This window comes from Salvelinus fontinalis, chromosome 1 (assembly GCF_029448725.1).
Source record: "Salvelinus fontinalis isolate EN_2023a chromosome 1, ASM2944872v1, whole genome shotgun sequence".
Taxonomy (NCBI): domain Eukaryota; kingdom Metazoa; phylum Chordata; class Actinopteri; order Salmoniformes; family Salmonidae; genus Salvelinus; species Salvelinus fontinalis.
The window spans coordinates 90,860,341-90,879,282 of NC_074665.1; the positions used below are offsets into that span (position 1 = coordinate 90,860,341).

At 43.9% G+C, this 18,942-nt stretch overlaps 1 protein-coding gene across 1 annotated transcript in view; it reads right to left on the minus strand.

Annotated features, from left to right (window-relative positions):
* Positions 1–2,805: 2,805 nt before the first annotated feature.
* The window catches only part of LOC129863648 (heparan sulfate glucosamine 3-O-sulfotransferase 3A1-like), a 98,090-nt gene continuing 81,953 nt past the window's right edge, over positions 2,806–18,942 (minus strand). The window contains exon 2 of the mRNA XM_055935776.1: positions 2,806–9,000. Within this exon, the coding sequence (XP_055791751.1) occupies positions 8,379–9,000 (622 nt within the window). The 3' untranslated portion in view covers positions 2,806–8,378. The remainder of the gene's footprint in view (positions 9,001–18,942) is intronic.

An 18,942-nucleotide genomic window follows, 5' to 3' on the forward strand; every position in this document is an offset into this window, starting at 1 on the left:
GAAGTCGGGGGTTTGTTTGGACTCTAGCTGTGTACAGAGTGGAAGTCTGTTTGGAGTCTAGCTGTGTACAGAGTGGAAGTCTGGGGTTTGTTTGGAGTCCAGCTGTGTACAGAGTGGAAGTCTGGGGTTTATTTGGAGTCTAGCTGTGTACAGAGTGGAAGTCTGGGGTTTGTTTGGAGTCTAGCTGTGTACAGAGTGGGAGTCTGGGGTTTGTTTGGAGTCTAGCTGTGTACAGAGTGGAAGTCGGGGGTTTGTTTGGAGTCTAGCTGTGCACAGAGTGGGAGTCTGGGGTTTGTTTGGAGTCTAGCTGTGTACAGAGTGGGAGTCTGGGGTTTGTTTGGAGTCTAGCTGTGTACAGAGTGGAAGTCGGGGGTTTGTTTGGACTCTAGCTGTGTACAGAGTGGAAGTCTGTTTGGAGTCTAGCTGTGTACAGAGTGGAAGTCTGGGGTTTGTTTGGAGTCCAGCTGTGTACAGAGTGGAAGTCTGGGGTTTATTTGGAGTCTAGCTGTGTACAGAGTGGAAGTCTGGGGTTTGTTTGGAGTCTAGCTGTATACAGAGTGGAAGTCTGGGGTTTGTTTGGAGTCTAGCTGTGTACAGAGTGGAAGTCTGGGGTTTGTTTGGACTCTAGCTGTGTACAGAGTGGAAGTCTGGGGTTTGTTTGGAGTCTAGCTGTGTACAGAGTGGAAGTCAGGGGTTTGTTTGGAGTCTAGCTGTGTACAGAGTGGAAGTCTGGGGTTTGTTTGGACTCTAGCTGTGTACAGAGTGGAAGTCAGGGGTTTGTTTGGACTCTAGCTGTGTACAGAGTGGAAGTCAGGGGTTTGTTTGGAGTCTAGCTGTGTACAGATTGGAAGTCGGGGGTTTGTTTGTAGTCTAGCTGTGTACAGAGTGGAAGTCTGGGGTTTGTTTGGAGTCTAGCTGTGTACAGAGTGGAAGTCTGGGGTTTGTTTGGAGTCTAGCTGTGTACAGAGTGGAAGTCTGGGGTTTGTTTGGAGTCTAGCTGTATACAGAGTGGAAGTCTGGGGTTTGTTTGGAGTCTAGCTGTGTACAGAGTGGAAGTCTGGGGTTTGTTTGGAGTCTAGCTGTGTACAGAGTGGAAGTCAGCGGCTTGTTTGGAGTCTAGCTGTGTACAGAGTGGGAGTACAGCTGTGAGTGTAGATGTATATGTGAGGACAGCTGTGAATGAGTGTTTGAGATAGAGAGAGTGGGTAAGAGAAGGGCTGCATATAAGGCACTGTGGTTGGTGAAATAGTGTGTGTGTGTGTGTGTGTGTGTGTGTGTGTGTGTGTGTGTGTGTGTGTGTGTGTGTGTGTGTGTGTGTGTGTGTGTGTGTCGGTGTGTGTGTGTGTGTGTGTGTGTCGGTGTGTCGGTGTGTGTCGGTGTGTGTGTGTGTGTCGGTGTGTGTACCTCATTACACAGTCTGCAATGAGGGGGATGGGCAAATATAAACTGCTCACTGAAAAGGAAAAAGTGTTGTTGATTTCTTTACAGCTATTAGTTTCACACCACCAAGGATGACTTTTTCCAGAGAAATAATACAACTGTAATGTTTCTATCTGTGGATCTCAATCACCTCGTTGTTCTCTGTTGTCATACTTTCAATATATCATACAAAAATAGTATACAGTCAAATAACATACATTTTCAGTCTATGGTAGCCCTGAGCTATGGTATTGTATTGTATTTTCACTCTAATAGAAATACACAAGAAATCAACTAAGATGACAGTCAATAATTTGAAAAGCTGTCTAGTCAAAGGTAACTCATGAGAAAAGGAGAAAGAATAACATTAGCAGCCCGTTACTGTGCTGTCACCAGGGCCAGTGGGATGTCATGTCAGTCAGGGTCACAGAGGCTTCAGGGAGAGAGTGGCAGGCCTGACAGAGCCTTCAGCTGACTGAGCAGGGCCCCTCTGCCTCTGGGGAGCCTTCCACTCTACCCCAGGCCATTCCAGCCTACCTGTTTAGACTACTGTCCCCCTGGTTTTCATCCCAGGGAAGGAACATGTCAGATTAACATGAATACAGCTTTCATCAAGTGTCAGGACAAATGAAGCCTCTTCTGAAGAGGAGTTGTTTCTTGTCCTTTGGAAGGATGCGTGAAAACTACTGCAGAAGTCGAAACACATATGTTTGGAAAGTGTCCTGCTCTCCAGATTAAGTTAATTGCCCAATGTTTTGGTGTGCTGTCTAGTAGGCACAGAAGTGCCCGTTGAAAAGGAGACCAGAGACCTTTTTTCCCCGAGTAGCATGCAAACCATTAGTGAAATGTTCTTTTGATCATACACAAACAATTGGGCATTTCATGAGAACAACCAATGCATCTTTAAATGCTAAACCAACAATTATTTTGACAGGGAGAGAGACACATATTTCCAATGTATTTCACAGCAGCCCACTGTCCTTCTTCTCTTCTGTTACGATAGGGAACATATGCATGTGGTGGTGTTTGCTGCTCGGGTCCTTCAGACATTGTCTGCGTCCCAAATGGCAGCCTGTTCCCTTTATAGTGAACTACTTTTGACCAAGGCAGTGCGCTATATAGGTAATATGCTGCTATTCGGGACAGGAGAAACACCAAGGAGAACAGAACAGAGAAAACAGAACCCTGTAGGTATTGTAGGGCCCTCAGTCTCTTCCTGTTTTATTAATGCAGGGTCTGGAGCGTGCCTCACACAGATATTTGCTCAGACGATTAAAAGGATTAACCCTTAAGAGTCTAAGCCCTGTCTAAGGTCATACCAAAGATCATTTTTCAATTTGATTCAGAATTTTCAGTACAATCGAAGTAAAAAAGAAAATGTGTATATACATTTAATTAAGCATTTTATTTGGGCTTACTGCTATTAGCCCATACAATTGCATTGAATAACAGATTCACTACATCGAACAACAGAAAGTCCTCCAAAGAAAAATCTAAAGGAAGTTTGCTCTGAAGTGTCTATCCTACATCTGAGAGATACAAGATTAGGAAACGTTTGTTATTTCTTTCTACATGTATTTAATTAACCTCTTAAGGTGAGTCTTGTGAGGCCTGTGGGCGTCCTAGAGCAAAACAACAGACATGTACATGTTTGTGAGAGTCACATATTAGTGTGCAGCCCACACTGTTTGGACGCTACAGACAGAAGTTGGCAGATCGGCTGTACCGACTTCAGACAAGTCCCAAGACATTTGTGGGGGTTGTAGAGAAAAACAGAGAACACGATTGTGCTTGTGAGAGTTAAAGAGCTCTTTCCTGACATCCAGAGAAAACAGAAGGCTGATCTCCACCATGTCCCTCCGCGGGGCAGGACCAAGCTGTGTGGTGGTGAGTTTGGCGCTCTGTGTGTGTGTGTGTGTGTGCATGCGTGAATGCGTGTGTGTCTGTGTGCGAGTGTGTGTGTGCATCTATGTGTTTATGTGTGTGTGCGTACATTTCTGTGTGCGTCCCTCTCCGACTCAGACCACCACAACAGACTCTCCTCCATCCTTCAAAGGGCTGTTCTCTGATCCGCCCGTCTCATCAGATTACTGGTGGCGGAGTGACATATCTGGAGCCCCCGTCAGGCACTTCAATGGAGCGCCACACGCAGGAACCAGTTTTCTGGGGAGCCGCCTGGACTGTTTCTGCTCTGCTGTGTGGAAAACGAGAGGCAGTGTGCGTGTGGAGAGTGGAGGGTCTGGGTGATCAGAGAGGCTAAGAGTGGCTTACTCAGGGCTCTGGGGAAGAAGGGAGGGTTAATTGTGCACAGGTGACTCTGTGCAGGTGCTTCAGCACACCAGATGCTGGTCAGATGTCACCCTATTGCCTTTTGTTTTTCACTCTCAATTGTTCATAGACAAACAAAGAAATGTGATATTCTGAGTCCATGTCAAGGCATAAATCACATTAGAATAACTTTTTTTTAAAGCCTTGAAGAAAACAATTGTACATTTTTTTGTGTAATTCCCCTTTAATTGCACATCCGACCCTTTAATTGCGCATCTAGTGAGCGAGGAACGTGCCACCTAATGTGCTGCCTAATGTGTCGGTCTAGTGATGGTTCTGTACTGCTGCTACTCATTTCAAGTTAAAATTAGCAAATAACAAATAATAGATACACATGATATACTCACTCATGATATACTTTTGCCAGGTAAGCCTACTTTAAAGGTAACATTTAATTGAGTAGGTTTTGGGGAAGATATTTCTGTCAGCTCACAAGAATCTTATCACATCAAGTGGCTACACACGGAGTGATGGACAAACGTGAACACCACAGAGACATACAGGGGCAATATTGCTGTAAATGAATTGGCAGATATTGCGTTACGTTTGGCTTTTTAATCCAATGGTGGCTAGCCAGGGGTGGGACAATGTTACCTTGATTAGATAGTAGCTGTGAGCTTGCTGTGTCTGATACTTGTGAGATTTGATTATGACAGTTTACAGTGGAACATGTGAAATGAATGGTCCAGCTGGTTATGCTGGCAGACCAGCCTTTATTGTATTTTTGCTAGTGACCAGCCTTCGAAAGCACAACAAAGGCTGTTCACAAAGGCTGGTCACCAGTGAAAGCACAACGAAGGCTGGTCACCAGCCTGGGCTGGTATGTGCTGTTTTTTTCAGCAGGGGAGAAGGATAGCAAAATATATATGCCTTTCTTTCTGTCTGTTATAAAAATCAACCACATGCAGTCATGCTCATTGAACAAACAGTGATCTTGTTTTCTCTCTGTTCGTGCTGCTATTGATATTGAGCTGAATATTCTCTGACAGTGGTGGTCTGTCTCTGTCTGTCTGTACAGAACATGGTTACATCCCAAATAGCATCCTATTCCCTACATAGTGCACTACTTTAGAGCAGGGCCCATAGGTCTTTGGTCAAAATAAGTGCACTATGGAGGGAATAAGGTTAAGGACACAAGCCCATAACACACAGTAGATGTTACGCTTTCATCTCCTCCTTCTTGCTTCATTAACCTCTCTCTCCTTCAGAGAGTTAGACAAAAACATGAAGTGTGCATCCCAAATGGCACCCTATTCACTACATAGTGCACTATGTAGGGAATCGGGTGCTATTTGGGATTCAGACTCTGTTTATGTCCCTGACAGATTTCTCTGAAGAAGCTCGCTGTCCCAGTCAGAGAGGAATAAGAAACAGCATCCAGAATGCTAATGATCTAAGTCAACAAATTAACATACGCCTTTAGGTCTGGCTCGTGTAGTCTCCATCTCCATGACGATCAACACGGTTTAGCTTCACAGCTGTATTCATACGCTTCGATGTTCATCAGACTTCCTTCTGTCTACTAAGGGCTTCCCACAGTGTCAGACAGTGACAGGCTCTCATTATGTATTCAACTCAACCATAAGTGATTTGAAAGTGCAGATGTTAAGGGTGTAATTAATGTAACATCTTCTAAATTTAGGGCAGAAGAAGAGGTAGAAATGATATGATGCTGAGATTCCTTATGCATATGAAAACAAAATTGAGAGAGCGAGAGATAGATTCAATCCTCACACTGTATAGCGTGATTGAAATGTAAAGGCAACGTTCCTGGGTTCACGGAGACTGCATTCACAGTAAAAGCTGTGTCCTTTGTGTCCTATATCCTTTACAAGATGGCGCCGATAGAGATGGCAGCTTCGCTTCAAGTCCTTAGGAAACTGTGCAGTATTGCGTTTTTGTAATGTATTATTATTGCTTACATTGTTAACCCAGAAAACCTTAAGTGTTAGGACATATAGCCGGGAAGAGCAATTGGATATCAGAGAGACGTTACCTTAACAGCACAACCAGGACTACGATCAGGAGTACAACTTTCCCAAAGCGGATCCTTTATCTGCTCCTCCCAGGGCACTTTAACTGATTCCAGAGGCCGACCCAAAACAACGCCGTCGGAGGAGAGGGTGCCGGAGCGGTCTTCTAGTGAGGCTTCGGATGCGCGCACACCACCTACCGCTTCATAGTATATTACTCGATAATGTACAGTCACTAGTTAACAAAGTCGACGAAATTAGGGCCAGAGTTGCTTTCCAAAGATATATCCGGGATTGTAACATAATCTATTTCACGGAGACATGGCTAGCTAAGGACATGCTGTCAGAGTCCGTACAGCCAATGGGATTTTCAGTGCTTCGTGCCGACAGGAACAAACATCTCTCTGGTAAGAAGAAGGGCAGGGGTGTATGTTTCATGATTAACGACTCATGGTGTAATTGTAACAACATACAAGAACTCAAGTCCTTTTGTTCACCTGACACAGAACTCCCCACAATCAAATGCCGACCGTATTATCTCCAAAGAGCACTCTCCTAGGTTATCGTCACAGCCGTGTATATCCTCCCGCAAGCGCATACCAAGACGGCCATCAAGGAACTCCACTGGACTTTATGCAAACTGGAAACCATATATCCTGAGGCTGCATTTATTGGAGCTGGTGATTTTAACAAAGCTAATCTGAAAACAAGGCTACCTAAATTCTATCAGCATATGGATTGCAGTACACGAGTGAGTAACACACTCGACCACAGCTACTCTAACTTCCGCGATGCATACAAGGCCCTCCCTCGTACTCCTTTTTGGCAAATCTGACCATAACTCCATCTTGTTGCTCCACTCCTATAGGCAGAAACTAAAACAGGAAGCTTGTGCTTAGGTCTATCCAACGTTTATCTGACCAATCGGATTCCACGCCTAAAGATTGCTTCAATCACGTGGACTGGGATATGTTCCGGGTAGCCTCAGGCAATAACATTTATTTATACGCTGACTCGGTGAGTGAGTTTACAAGGAAGTGTTTAGGAGATGTTGCACCCGCTGTGACAAATTGACAAATTGATAAATTGATATGTTTCCCCCTGAACTCATATTGAAAAAAATGAGCATGATGAAGTTTCCCTTTGAGGAACATTTGAAAGGGGAGAGACTCTTTGGAAGCTCACAACCAGGGAGATATAAATCAAAAACACAACTTCACAATTGTTCTCTGGCTCCTTTAAAAAGACACAGAGAGACACCTCCATCCACGGATGCCTCCGAGGCAAGGAAAGGCTGGATGACAGCAACTGTTTTCAGTTCACAAGGAGACATGTTAAAGAGGAAATCTGAGAAATCATTTGGTTAGGCCCACTAGAGGTCTCATTATAACATTAGTTGAGGAGTTGCTGTATTCCTACGATGTGTTCCTACGAGGTTACAGTACTGATACAACAGTTGACTCACTATGCATCCCAAATAGCACCCTATTCCTTATGGGCCCTGGTCAAATGGCACCCTATTCCCTATGGATGCTGGTCAAATGGCACCCTATTCCCTATGGATGCTGGTCAAATGGCACCCTATTCCCTATGGATGCTGGTCAAATGGCACCCTATTCCCTATGGGCTCTGGTAAAAAGTAGTGCACTATATAGAGAATAGGGTGCCACTGGACACTTCCATTGAGTGCTATCTTTACTCTGTCTCGCTCTCTACACTGTAATTCAATCATCTCCATTAACTCACGGTGGGGAAACTGCTCTCAGAATATCAAACCCCACAGGATTATAATTACAAGCTCAGCAGGAAAAGAGTGCGGGAATCGCATATATAGATTCAAATGAATAACCTTAATAAACATGATAAAGAAAAAAAATGTGTACAGTATAAAACAAGATGCAAAAATCACAGAAAACATAAAACATATCAACACGTATATTATATTCTGCATGAGTACACCATCTTAAATAAATTAAATGTAGTTTTAACTTTTCAAAATGTTTCTAGAAAAATGCAATTTTTCTTTGCAAAGCAGCTGGGTTTGCTTTAAAATATGGGATAGAATCACTCAGACAAGGCTTTTTATCCAAAGTCTCTCTGTGTGATTTTATACAACCTCCTATACAGTAACAACATATTTGTCCTTTGCGTCACTGAAAGGTTCCAAAACAGAAAACCCTCTGGCAGGAACTACAGGGAGAGGTAGAGATGCAGTATCTCTCTGTATTAGAACCACCACGTGCTCTATAAGGGATAATCCGGCTCCATTTCCTTCAACCAGCCTCAGCTGATATTGGTTCTGAGACACAGTAACACAGTGAACACGTTAAATATCTGAATTGCCAGTAAGAGCAGATAAGGCTTTTTCTCCGCTATCACAGACACATATTGCCTCTAGGCAATGTTGTTGCTGTCCCACAGTTATACTGTAGTGTCAACAGTCATCTGTGTTCCCTGGTCATCTGTATTCTGGGGCGACAGGTAGCTTAGCGGTTAAGAGTGTTGGACCAGTAACTGAAAGATCGCTGGTATGAATCCCTGAGGTGGACAACTAGGTGGACAATCTGTTGAGCAAGGCACCTAACTAAAATTGCTCCTGTAAGTCACTCAATATGAGTATCTGCTAAATGACTCAAATGTAAATCCACCAAGGCAAAATCAGTCATCCCAACCAAACATACGTCCCGTCATCTGGTAGAACTTCATGTTGAAAGGCCTATAGAATTCCCGTAGCCTCTGCACCACCTCTGGGTGGATGTTGGGGTGGGTCCGCCCTTTGGTTTTGCCCAGGCAGTGGGGCTTGCTGCTGCCCTCAGCCTTCTTGAGGCAGGGGAAGCCCTTGGTCTGGTTGAAGTAGAAGTGTTTGTCTGTAATGATCCTCTTGAGTCCCAGGAAGTCCTGCACCCGTCCCAGCTCTCTGGCCGGGTTGCTGATCAGACGCTCCCCACTCACAAACAGGATCTGGCCCATGGGGAAGTACTTTAGCCAGTTGTCCAGGTGCTTGGCATAGATGCCGATCTGGATGGCGCTCCAGGACGTGTCGATGAGCCCCGTAGTCCTGTTTTTGAAGGTCAGGCTCTCGAAGGTGGGAATGTCTGGGTTCTTGGACAGCGTCTGTGTGTAGTCAGAGATGGCCCTGGTTATGGGGTCCCTCACAACCACGATCAGCTTGGTGTCCCGGGACATTACGGCGATCCGGGCTGGGGCCTCTCTGGTCACAAAGTAGCTTGGGGTCTTCTCCATGGTGATCTGGCCCTCCAGGGTCTTGGGCATCAGCTCCCTGAAGAGAGGAGAGAGATACGTTGAGAAGACAATGATTCACTGACTGTCAGACCTACGTATAAACGTTGACAAGAACAACTCTAAGTGCAACAAACATGTGAGACTGAGAACACAAAACAAACACATCTAACACCTTATTTTCATTGGATTTGACTTGAATTTTCTTTATCATGCAGCTACAGTCTGCAAGCTTTAAAACCAGCCAGAAAAACGGGGCCAAATGTACAGTATCACATCTACACTTGTTGATAGTTGTGTAGTGCGTCTGAGAGTATTGATAGTTGTGTAGTCCATCAGAGTATTGATATTTGTGTAGTTCATCAGAGTATTGATCGTTGTGTAGTGCATCAGAGAATTGACAGTTGTGAATTGCATCAGATTAATGATAGTTGTGTAGTGCGTCTGAGAGCATTGATAGATGTGTAGTGCATTGCGACTGGACTACGACGACCACGACTGGACTACGGTGTAATCTGCTCGAGGGGGTACTCAACTGGCCTCTACATCGCACCGTCCCTTTAAGGCCCTTCTGCTAGCTTGCTAGCGCCGGTCTGCTAGCTTGCTAGCCCCTGTCTGCTAGCAGCAGCCTGCTAGCTGTCTGAATCGCCATGTCTCCTGCCAGCCCAACCACTCACTGGACCCCTATTGATCACCCAACTACACATGCCTCCCCCTAATATCAATATGCCTTGTCCATTACTGTCCTGGTTAGTGATTATTGTCTTATTTCACTGTAGAGCCTCTAGCCCTGCTCAATATGCCTTAAACAACCATTTAGTTCCACCTCCCACATATGCAGTGACATCACCTGGTTTAAACGTCTCTAGAGACAATATCTCACTCATCATTACTCAATGCCTAGGGTTACCTCCAATGTACTCACATCTTACCATACCTCTGTCTGTACATTATGCCTTGAATCTATTCTCTCACGCCCAGAAACCTGCTCCTTTTACTCTCTGCTCTGAATGCACTAAACGACCATTCCTGATAGCCTTTAGCCGTACCCTCATCCTACTCCTCTGTTCCTCTGGTGATGTAGAGGTTAATCAAAGCCCTGCAGTGCCTAGCTCCACTCCAACTCCCCAGGTTCTCTCATTTGTTGACTTCTGTAACTGCCAAAAGCCTTGGTTTCATGCATGTTAACATTAGAAGCCTCCTCCCTAAATTGGTTTTATTCACTGCTTTAGCACACTTTGCCAACCTGGATGTCCTGGCTTAGGTAGTCCACGAAAACCCCTGAAATGTCAATCTCTAACTATAAAATGTTCCGTCTTACTATCCAGGTCTGTACCCAAACAATTCGAACTTCTACTTTTAAAAATCCATCTTTCCAGAAAGAAGTCTTTTACTGGTGCCGCTTGCTATAGACCACCCTCTGCCCCCAGCTGTGACCTAGACACCATATGTGAATTGATTGCCCCACATCTATCTTCAGAGCTCGTGCTGCTAGGTGACCTAAACTGTGACATGCTTAACATCCCGGCCATCCCACAATCTAAGGTTGATGCCCTCAATCTCACACAAATTATCAATGAACCCACCAGGTACAACTCTAAATCCATAAACACGGGCACCCTCATAGATATCATCCTAACCAACTTGCCCTCCAAATACACCTCTGCTGTTTTCAACCAAGATCACAGCGATCACTGCCTCATTGCCTGCATTCGTAATGGGTCTGCGGTCAAACGACCACCCCTCATCACTGTCAAACGCTCCCTAAAACACTTCAGCGTGCAGGCCTTTCTAATCGACCTGGCCCGGGTATCCTGGAAGGATATTGACCTCATCCCGTCAGTAGAGGATGCCTGGAAATTCTTTAAAAGTGCCTTCCTCACCATCTTGTCGTGTCTTTGCTATCGTTAAATTGAAGACTTATAGTTTTTATCAAAGATTCATGTAATTAGGGATTACGCTATCACTTCAATCAATAAATCAATCAAGTTTATTTTTATATAGCCCTTCGTACATCAGCTAATATCTCGAAGTGCTGTACAGAGACCCAGCCTAAAACCCCAAACAGCTAGAATGCAGGTGTAGAAGCACGGTGGCTAGGAAAAACTCCCTAGAAAGGCCAAAACCTAGGAAGAAACCTAGAGAGGAACCAGGCTATGAGGGGTGGCCAGTCCTCTTCTGGCTGTGCCGGGTGGAGATTATAACAGAACTATGCCAAGATGTTCAAAAATGTTCATAAGTGACAAGCATGGTCAAATAATAATCATGAATAATATTCAGTTGACTTTTCATAGCCGATCATTAAGAGTTGAAAAACAACAGGTCTGGGACAGGTGGCGGTTCCATAACCGCAGGCAGAACAGCTGAAACCGGAACAGCAGCAAGGCCAGGTGGACTGGGGACAGCAAGGAGCCACCACGCCCGGCAGTCCCGACGTATGGTCCCAGGGCTCAGGTCCTCCGAGAGAAAGAAAGAGAGAAGGAGAAAATTAGAGAGAGCCAAGATTTTCAAAATGTTCATAAATGACAAGCATGGTCAAATAATAATCAGGAATAAATCTGTTGGCTTTTCATAGCCGATCATTTAGAGTTGAAAACAGCAGGTCTGGGACAGGTAGGGGTTCCTTAACCGCAGGCAGAACCGTTGAAACTGGAATAGCAGCAAGGCCAGGCGGACTGGGGGCAGCAGGGAGTCGTCATGCCCGGTAGTCCTGACGTATGGTCCTAGGGCTCAGGTTGAGTAATAACGTAACTAATTAACTATGAATTCGAGGGCACCAGGGAAAGTTATTAGATTACAAAGTTATAATTTCCCAATATAACCTTTCAGATATTTTCATATCTGATCAATAGTCTTCTAATTAATGATTTATTTACTTTACCTCACGTTAGTCTCATTCCAAACGTCGTAAATTGTTGATTATCTGCATGAACCCAGTCTTCACTATGAGTCATCCATACATCAATTGTCTTAAATCATTTATTTATTACTAGCTAATTAATTCACAGAAATGCATAAACAAACAAACAAACTCTAAAAGGGTTACATGAAATTATGGGAGAAATAGGCCCTAGGGGGCTAAACCGGCATGGCAGCTTGTTAGACTAAGGAAACATTGGCGTTCGACCAAGAAGTCACTACAGAGTTCATAATTATAACAATTGACATGCTAATCCTTTACCAATGGGCGCTCACTCATTCGGGAACAATTGCAATCAATATATATATATTTACGCTCATTGTGTGTCGTCTTGATCGTTGGAGAGAAGTTCGTTTTGTTGGAGTTCCCTCTGTCGTAGTTATTGTGGATTGTTCAGAGTGACATTCGTTGTAGAATGCTTGTTTCGGCAGTTGTCTTTCTTCGCGTTCAATGATACCGAATTCCTAGCTGCAGACTAGTAGTCAATATCAAAACATGTTATTATTTGTATAAGAGTTTTAACCACGTGGTATGGTTAAAGATTCAGCAAGGTTACATTAACCTTCGTTCTCCCCATTGAGGATAAACATGGTCTGATGGTAATTTCTTAGAGTTGGCTTTTATTCAGATAGCAGAGAGGGGCTGTCCCATGGTCTCTGACCCAACTGGCTCAGGGGTGGGTCCTCAAGTTCTGTGAGGTGGAAGAGAAATCCTTTGTCCTGAAAGTTTACACTCTCTCTTAATAGTGTTTGGCCATGAGGAGATTCTCAGGAATTTACGACATCTCTCTGTGATCACCGCATGGGTTGTGGTAGGAAAGGGAGAGGCAGGGAGAGGGGGATGGGATTTGCAGTACCCAAGCAGGCAACATCATGACAATCTTAAATAAGCATGCCCCATTCAAAAAATGTAGAACCAGGAACAGATGTTGCCCTTGGTTCTCTCCAGACCTGACTGCCCTTGACCAGCACAAAAACATCCTGTGGCGTTCTGCATTAGCATCGAACAGCCCCCGTGATATGCTACTTTTCATTGAAGTTAGGAACAAATATACACAGGCAGTTAGGAAAGCTAAGGCTAGCTTTTTCAAACAGAAATTTGCATCCTGTAGCGCAAAGTCACAAAAGTTCTGGGACACAGTAAAGTCCATGAAGAATAAGAGCACCTCCTCCCATCTGCCCACTGCACTGAGGTTAGGAAACACTGTCACCCCTGATAAATCCACTATAATTGAGTATTTCAATAAGCATTTTTCTACGGCTGGCCATGCTTTCCACCTGGCTACCCCTACCCCGGTCAACAGCCCTTCGCTCCCCACATCAACTCGCACAAACCTCCCCCACTTCTCCTTCACCCAAATCCAGATAGCTGTTCTGAAAGAGCTGCAACATCTGGACCCCTTCAAATTAGCCGTGGTAGACAATCTGGACCCTCTCTTTCTAAAAGTATATGCCGAAATTGTTGCAACCCCTATTACTAGCCTGTTCAACCTCTCTTCCGTATCGTCTGAGATTCCCATAGATTGGAAAGCTGCCGCGGTCATCCCCCTCTTCAAAGGGGGAGACACTCTAGACCCAAAAAGCTACAGACCAATATCTATTCTACCATGCATTTCTAAGGTTTTCGAAAGCCAAGTTAAGAAACAGATTACCGACCATTTTGAATCCAACTGTACCTTCTCCGCTATGCAATCTGGTTTCAGAGCTGGTCATTGGTGCACCTCAGCCATGCTCAAGGTCCTAAACGATATCATAACCGCAATCGATATGAGACAATACAGTGCAGCCGTATTCATCGACCTGGCTAAGGCTTTCGACTCTGTCAATCACCACATTCTTATTGGCAGACTCAACAGCCTTGGTTTCTCAAATGACTGCCTCGCCTGGTTCACCAACTAATTCTCTGATAGAGTTCAGTGTGTCAAATCGGAGGGACTGTTGTCCGGACCTCTGGAAGTCTCTATGGGGATGCCACAGGGTTCAAATCTCGGGCCAACTCTCTTCTCTGTATACATCAATGATGTTGCTCTTGCTGCTGGAGATTCTTTGATCCACCTCTACGCAGACGACACCATTCTGTATCCCTGTAACCCTTCTTTGGACACTGTGTTAACTAACCTCCAGATGAGCTTCAATGCCATACAACTCTCCTTCCGTTGCCTCCAAATGCTTTTAAATGCAAGTAAAATTAAATGCATGCTCTTCAACCGATTGTTGTCCGCACCTGCCCGCCCGTCCAGCATCACTACTCTGGACGGTTCTTACCTAAAATATGTGGACATCTACAAATACCTAGGTGTCTGGTTAAACTTTAAAACTCTCCTTCGAGAGTCACATTAAACATCTCCAATCCAAAATTAAATCCAGAATCAGCTTCCTACTTCACAACAAAGCATCCTTCACTCATGCTGCCAAACATACCCTCGTAAAACTGACCATCCTACAGATGCTCGACTTTGGAGAGCCATTTACAAAATAGGGTCCAACACTCTACTCAACAAATTGGATGCAGTTTCTCACAGTGCCATCCGTTTTGTGACCAAAGCTCCATATACTACCCACCACTGTGACCTGTACGCTCTCGTTGGCAGGCCCTCGCTTCATACTCGTCGCCAAATCCACTGGCTCCAGGTCATCTACAAATCTCTGCTAATTAAAGCCCCGCCTTATCTCAGCTCACTGGTCACCATAGCAGCACCCACCCGTTGCACCCGCTCCAGCAGAAATATCTCAATTGTCACCCCCAAAGCCAATTCTTCCTTTGGCCGCCTCTCCATCCAGTTCTCTGCTGCCAATGACTGGAACGAACTGCAAAAATCACTAAAGCTGGAGACTCTTAACTCCCTCACTAGTTAAGCAGTAGCTGTCAGAGCAGCTCACAGATCACTGAACCTGTACATAGCTCATCCGTAAATAGCCCATCCAATCTACCTCATCCCCATACTGTATTTATTTATTTATCTTGCTCCTTTGCACCCCAGTATCTCTACTTGCACATTCATCTTCTGCACATTCTACCATTCCAGTGTTTAATTGCTATATTGTAATTACTTCACCACCATGGCCTATTTATTGCCTTACATCTCTTATCCTACCTCCTTTGCACATGTGCTGTATTTAGATTTTTCTACTGTATTATTGATTCTATGTTTGTTTATTCCATGTGTAACTCTTTGTTGTTGTATGTGTCGAACTGCTTTGCTTTATCTTGGCCAATTCGCAGTTGCAAATGAGAACTTGCTCTCAACTAGCCTACTTGGTAAATAACAAATAAATAAAATCAGAGTATTGATAGTTGTGTAGTGCATCAGAGTATTGATAGTTGTGTAGTGTGTCAGAATATTTATAGTTGTGCAGTGCGTCAGAGTATTGATAGCTGTGTAGTGCCTCAGCGTATTGATAGTTGTGTATCGTATCAGAGTATTGATAGTTGTGTAGTGTGTGGGAGCGATGTCTGTTCTACGGTAGTGTTTCCTAATGCAGCCTATTCCCTGATTATATAGTGCACTACTTTTGACCAGGGTGCATCACAAGTAAAATATTGCAGTTTTCAGCAAATTTTCTGCAGTTCTACACATTTAGGCATGATTTATGCCATGTTAATCTGATATCTGAGTGAGAATGACTAACAAAATCAATGGGGGCCCACTGGAGAGCCTTAGAGAGCCTTTTTATGTCTCTATTTGGTTTGGTCAGGGTGTGATTTGGGGTGGGCATTCTATGTTTTTCTTTTCTATGATTTTGTATTTCTATGTTTTGGCCGGGTATGGTTCTCAATCAGGGACAGCTGTCTATCGTTGTCTCTGATTGGGAACCATAATTAGGCAGCCCTTTTCCCTCCTTTCAGTGTGGGAAGTTAATTTTGTTTGTGGCACATAGCCCTTAAGCTTCACGGCTGTTTTGTATTGTTTATTGTTTTTGTTGGCGTCATTTTCTTAATAAAAGGAATATGTACGCTCATCACGCTGCGCTTTGGTCCAGTTCTTTCAACGGCCGTGACACCAGGGGATGTGCCTGGTCAGTATTTGGTCATGATTACTACAAGTTTAGATACCTGCCTAGACTAACTACCATTGTTAGCTGACATGTTTAATAATACAATTTGTCATCTAACAAATTATAGGTAGTCAGTGAGTGACTGTCTGTGACTGACATAACAAGGGAAAACCTGCCGAATGATGTACAAACACATTTCTAAATTGCATCTGATGTATTCTACTATTTTTACTCTCAACAGTAAGTTGAGACCCCGACTGAGTTCCCCAAAAGTGTTGTCTCTTATGCTTGGAGCCGGCCCTGAATGCCCTGTACCACTAGAAAAAAACTACAGCAGTAACAACCTTTCCTCAGCAGAAAAAAACTCATCCTTCGTTCGTGACACGCAGCAGTGGAACAACATGTTTCTAAGCTTATCTGGATCTGGAACGTCATCAAATAGACTCTTTTAGAACCACAATTTAATTCATGGACATATTCTCTGTTTGTTATCCAGTAGATATTAAAAATGAAAAGTGTTCGTATCAGGCCGCATGATATTGTGATTAGAGATTTTTTTTTTCTTCAGTTTTAATATCACATTTATTGGACACTTGATTTGGAAAAGAGAAACCCTATGTTTGGGGGCGCCTTCTAAACAGCTGCAGATGAGTGAACAGACCATAGCAGAGACAGTAGTCACAGCAAAAGTGGTCCTGTTGGACTCAAGGGCTGTTTCCACAATGGCATCCTAATCCCTATATAGTGCACTACTTTAGACCTCTGGTCAAAACCAGTGTACTATGTAGGGAATAAGGTGCCTTTTGGGACAAAGCCAGGGAAATTAAATCCTGGTGATGAAAGAATACCCATAAATCCCACCTCAAATATTTATAGCAAAAAAGTTAAACTGGGAAGGCCGTTTAGCATTAATATTTGCTTTAACGTTTTCTTTGGCAATATTTCTTAATCTGTGCTGGCCCATTTTTCACACAATCTATTCGCCAATGACACCCCACCTTTCCAGCTTCTCTCCCCTTTCTCCTCTTCCCTCTCCACCCTCGCCTCTCCGCTGCCCCGAGTGCCTTCAGGACAGTGACCTGAACCAAAGCAGATGAAAGTAGCCCATGAATCATTAACGTCTCCTTCTCCCAGCCATTTAGAGCCTCTGCAGAATGCACACTTCAATGATTCATCCTAGCTCTCTCTCTCTCTGCTGGTGTTGCTCTGCTTAAAGCCCAGGGTGTGTGTATGTGTGTGCTGACAAAGTGGCCTGCCTGCGCGGCTCCCATGGCAGATGCATTTTACTGTCTGTGACGGAACTACTGAGCTGTGCTAGGGGAAGGAGGCGGGCTCAGCCTCTGTCAGGTCCCCTGGCTGGTCAAAATGGGGAGGAAGAAAGGATGAGAGGAGAGGAGTAGGGTGAGGCCTACTCATCTTTTCAATCTCAGGGCCTTTATAAAGCGACACACAGGCAATCATCATACAGAACGCAACCGCGTCACAAAACAAATGCCCAAAGAACAAGTAAGGTAGCCCAAAGAATAAAACCCAAGTACAAAGTACCGGCTGCCACAAAGCACGGGTATAAAACAAAACCCGGCGCAAACCAGCCGGAAGCGTACCAACCCTGACAATAAACAATACCCCACACAGACATGGAGGGAACAGAGGGCTAAATACACATGTTAATTAGTAGGAGATGAAAACCAGGTGTACAGGAAGACAAGACAAAACAAATGGAAAATGAAAGGTGGATCGGCGATGGCTAGAAGACCGGTGACATCGACCGCCGAACACCGCCTGGACAAGGAGAGGAACCAACTTCGGTGGAAGTCGTGACACAGAGACATGGTTGTTGCACTCATTTTCAGTCTTATGATCTTCACCAAGTGAGATCCTAAGCGAATATGTTATTGTAAAAAATATATTTACAGTATTTAACATAATACCATACATATTTCGTAAGGACTTATTTTGAGGGCCTAGTTTTACATTAATACTGGGGCCTAAAACTAATACACATCACTTTGAATCAAAACCATACCCATCATCACACCCATCATTATCATAATTCCCAGCATGCTCTATTGCATGCTGTATTGCAGACAGATTTTTGGAATAGTTTGTTTCAATATCTATGTTTCTGCCTGGAATTCTTTGCCCCATCACCTCCGTGGCCTGGCTATCACCCTGGTTTGTGGTCTGCTCTCCTATGTGCAGTGCAGAGTTACAACATTCTGGTAACTTTCTCAAAATTCCACGGTTTTCCAGATATCCTGTTTGGATGAATTCAGATTTCCTGCTTATTCCCTCCTGATTCCAAGAATATTCCAATCAGGATCTCTGGAAAAACTGGGAGGTTTGGGAAAGGGGGGTACTGAAGGAGGTGCAGAGTACAGGAATGGGAATGTGTTTCTTTGAGGTTATCCACCAGCCCCTCAACATAAGCATCATATTTACGTTGTGTTGCAAATGGCTCACTGAGCCCTATGGGCCCTGGTCAAAAGTAGTGCACAGTGCACAATAAAGGAAATAGGGTGCAGTTTGGAATTCAACCACTGAGGTTAATGCAACCTGATTACAGTAAGAACAGAATCCGAAAATAATCAGTATAGTATCAGGATAGTATCAGGATAGAATCAGGATAGAATCAGGACAGTATCAGGACAGTATCAGGATTGTATCAGGAAATTATCAGGAAATTATCAGGATAGTATCAAGATAGTATCAAGATAGTATCAAGATAGTATAAGGATAGTATCAGAACAGTATCAGAACAGTAGCAGGATAGTATCAGGATAGTATTGGGTTAGTATCAGAATAGTATAAGTATAGTATCATGATAGTATTTCAAAAGTGAAATGAGAGTATCAGGACTGTATCAGGACAGAATCAGAGCAGCATCAGGATAGAATTAGGATAGTTTCATGAAAGTATCAGGAAAGTATGAGAATAGTATGAGAAAAGTATCAGGATAGTGTCAGAATAGTATAAAGATAGTATCAGGATAGTATCAGAAAAGTATGAGGATAAAATCATGATAGAATCGGGATATTATCAGTATAGTATAAGGATAGTATCAGGA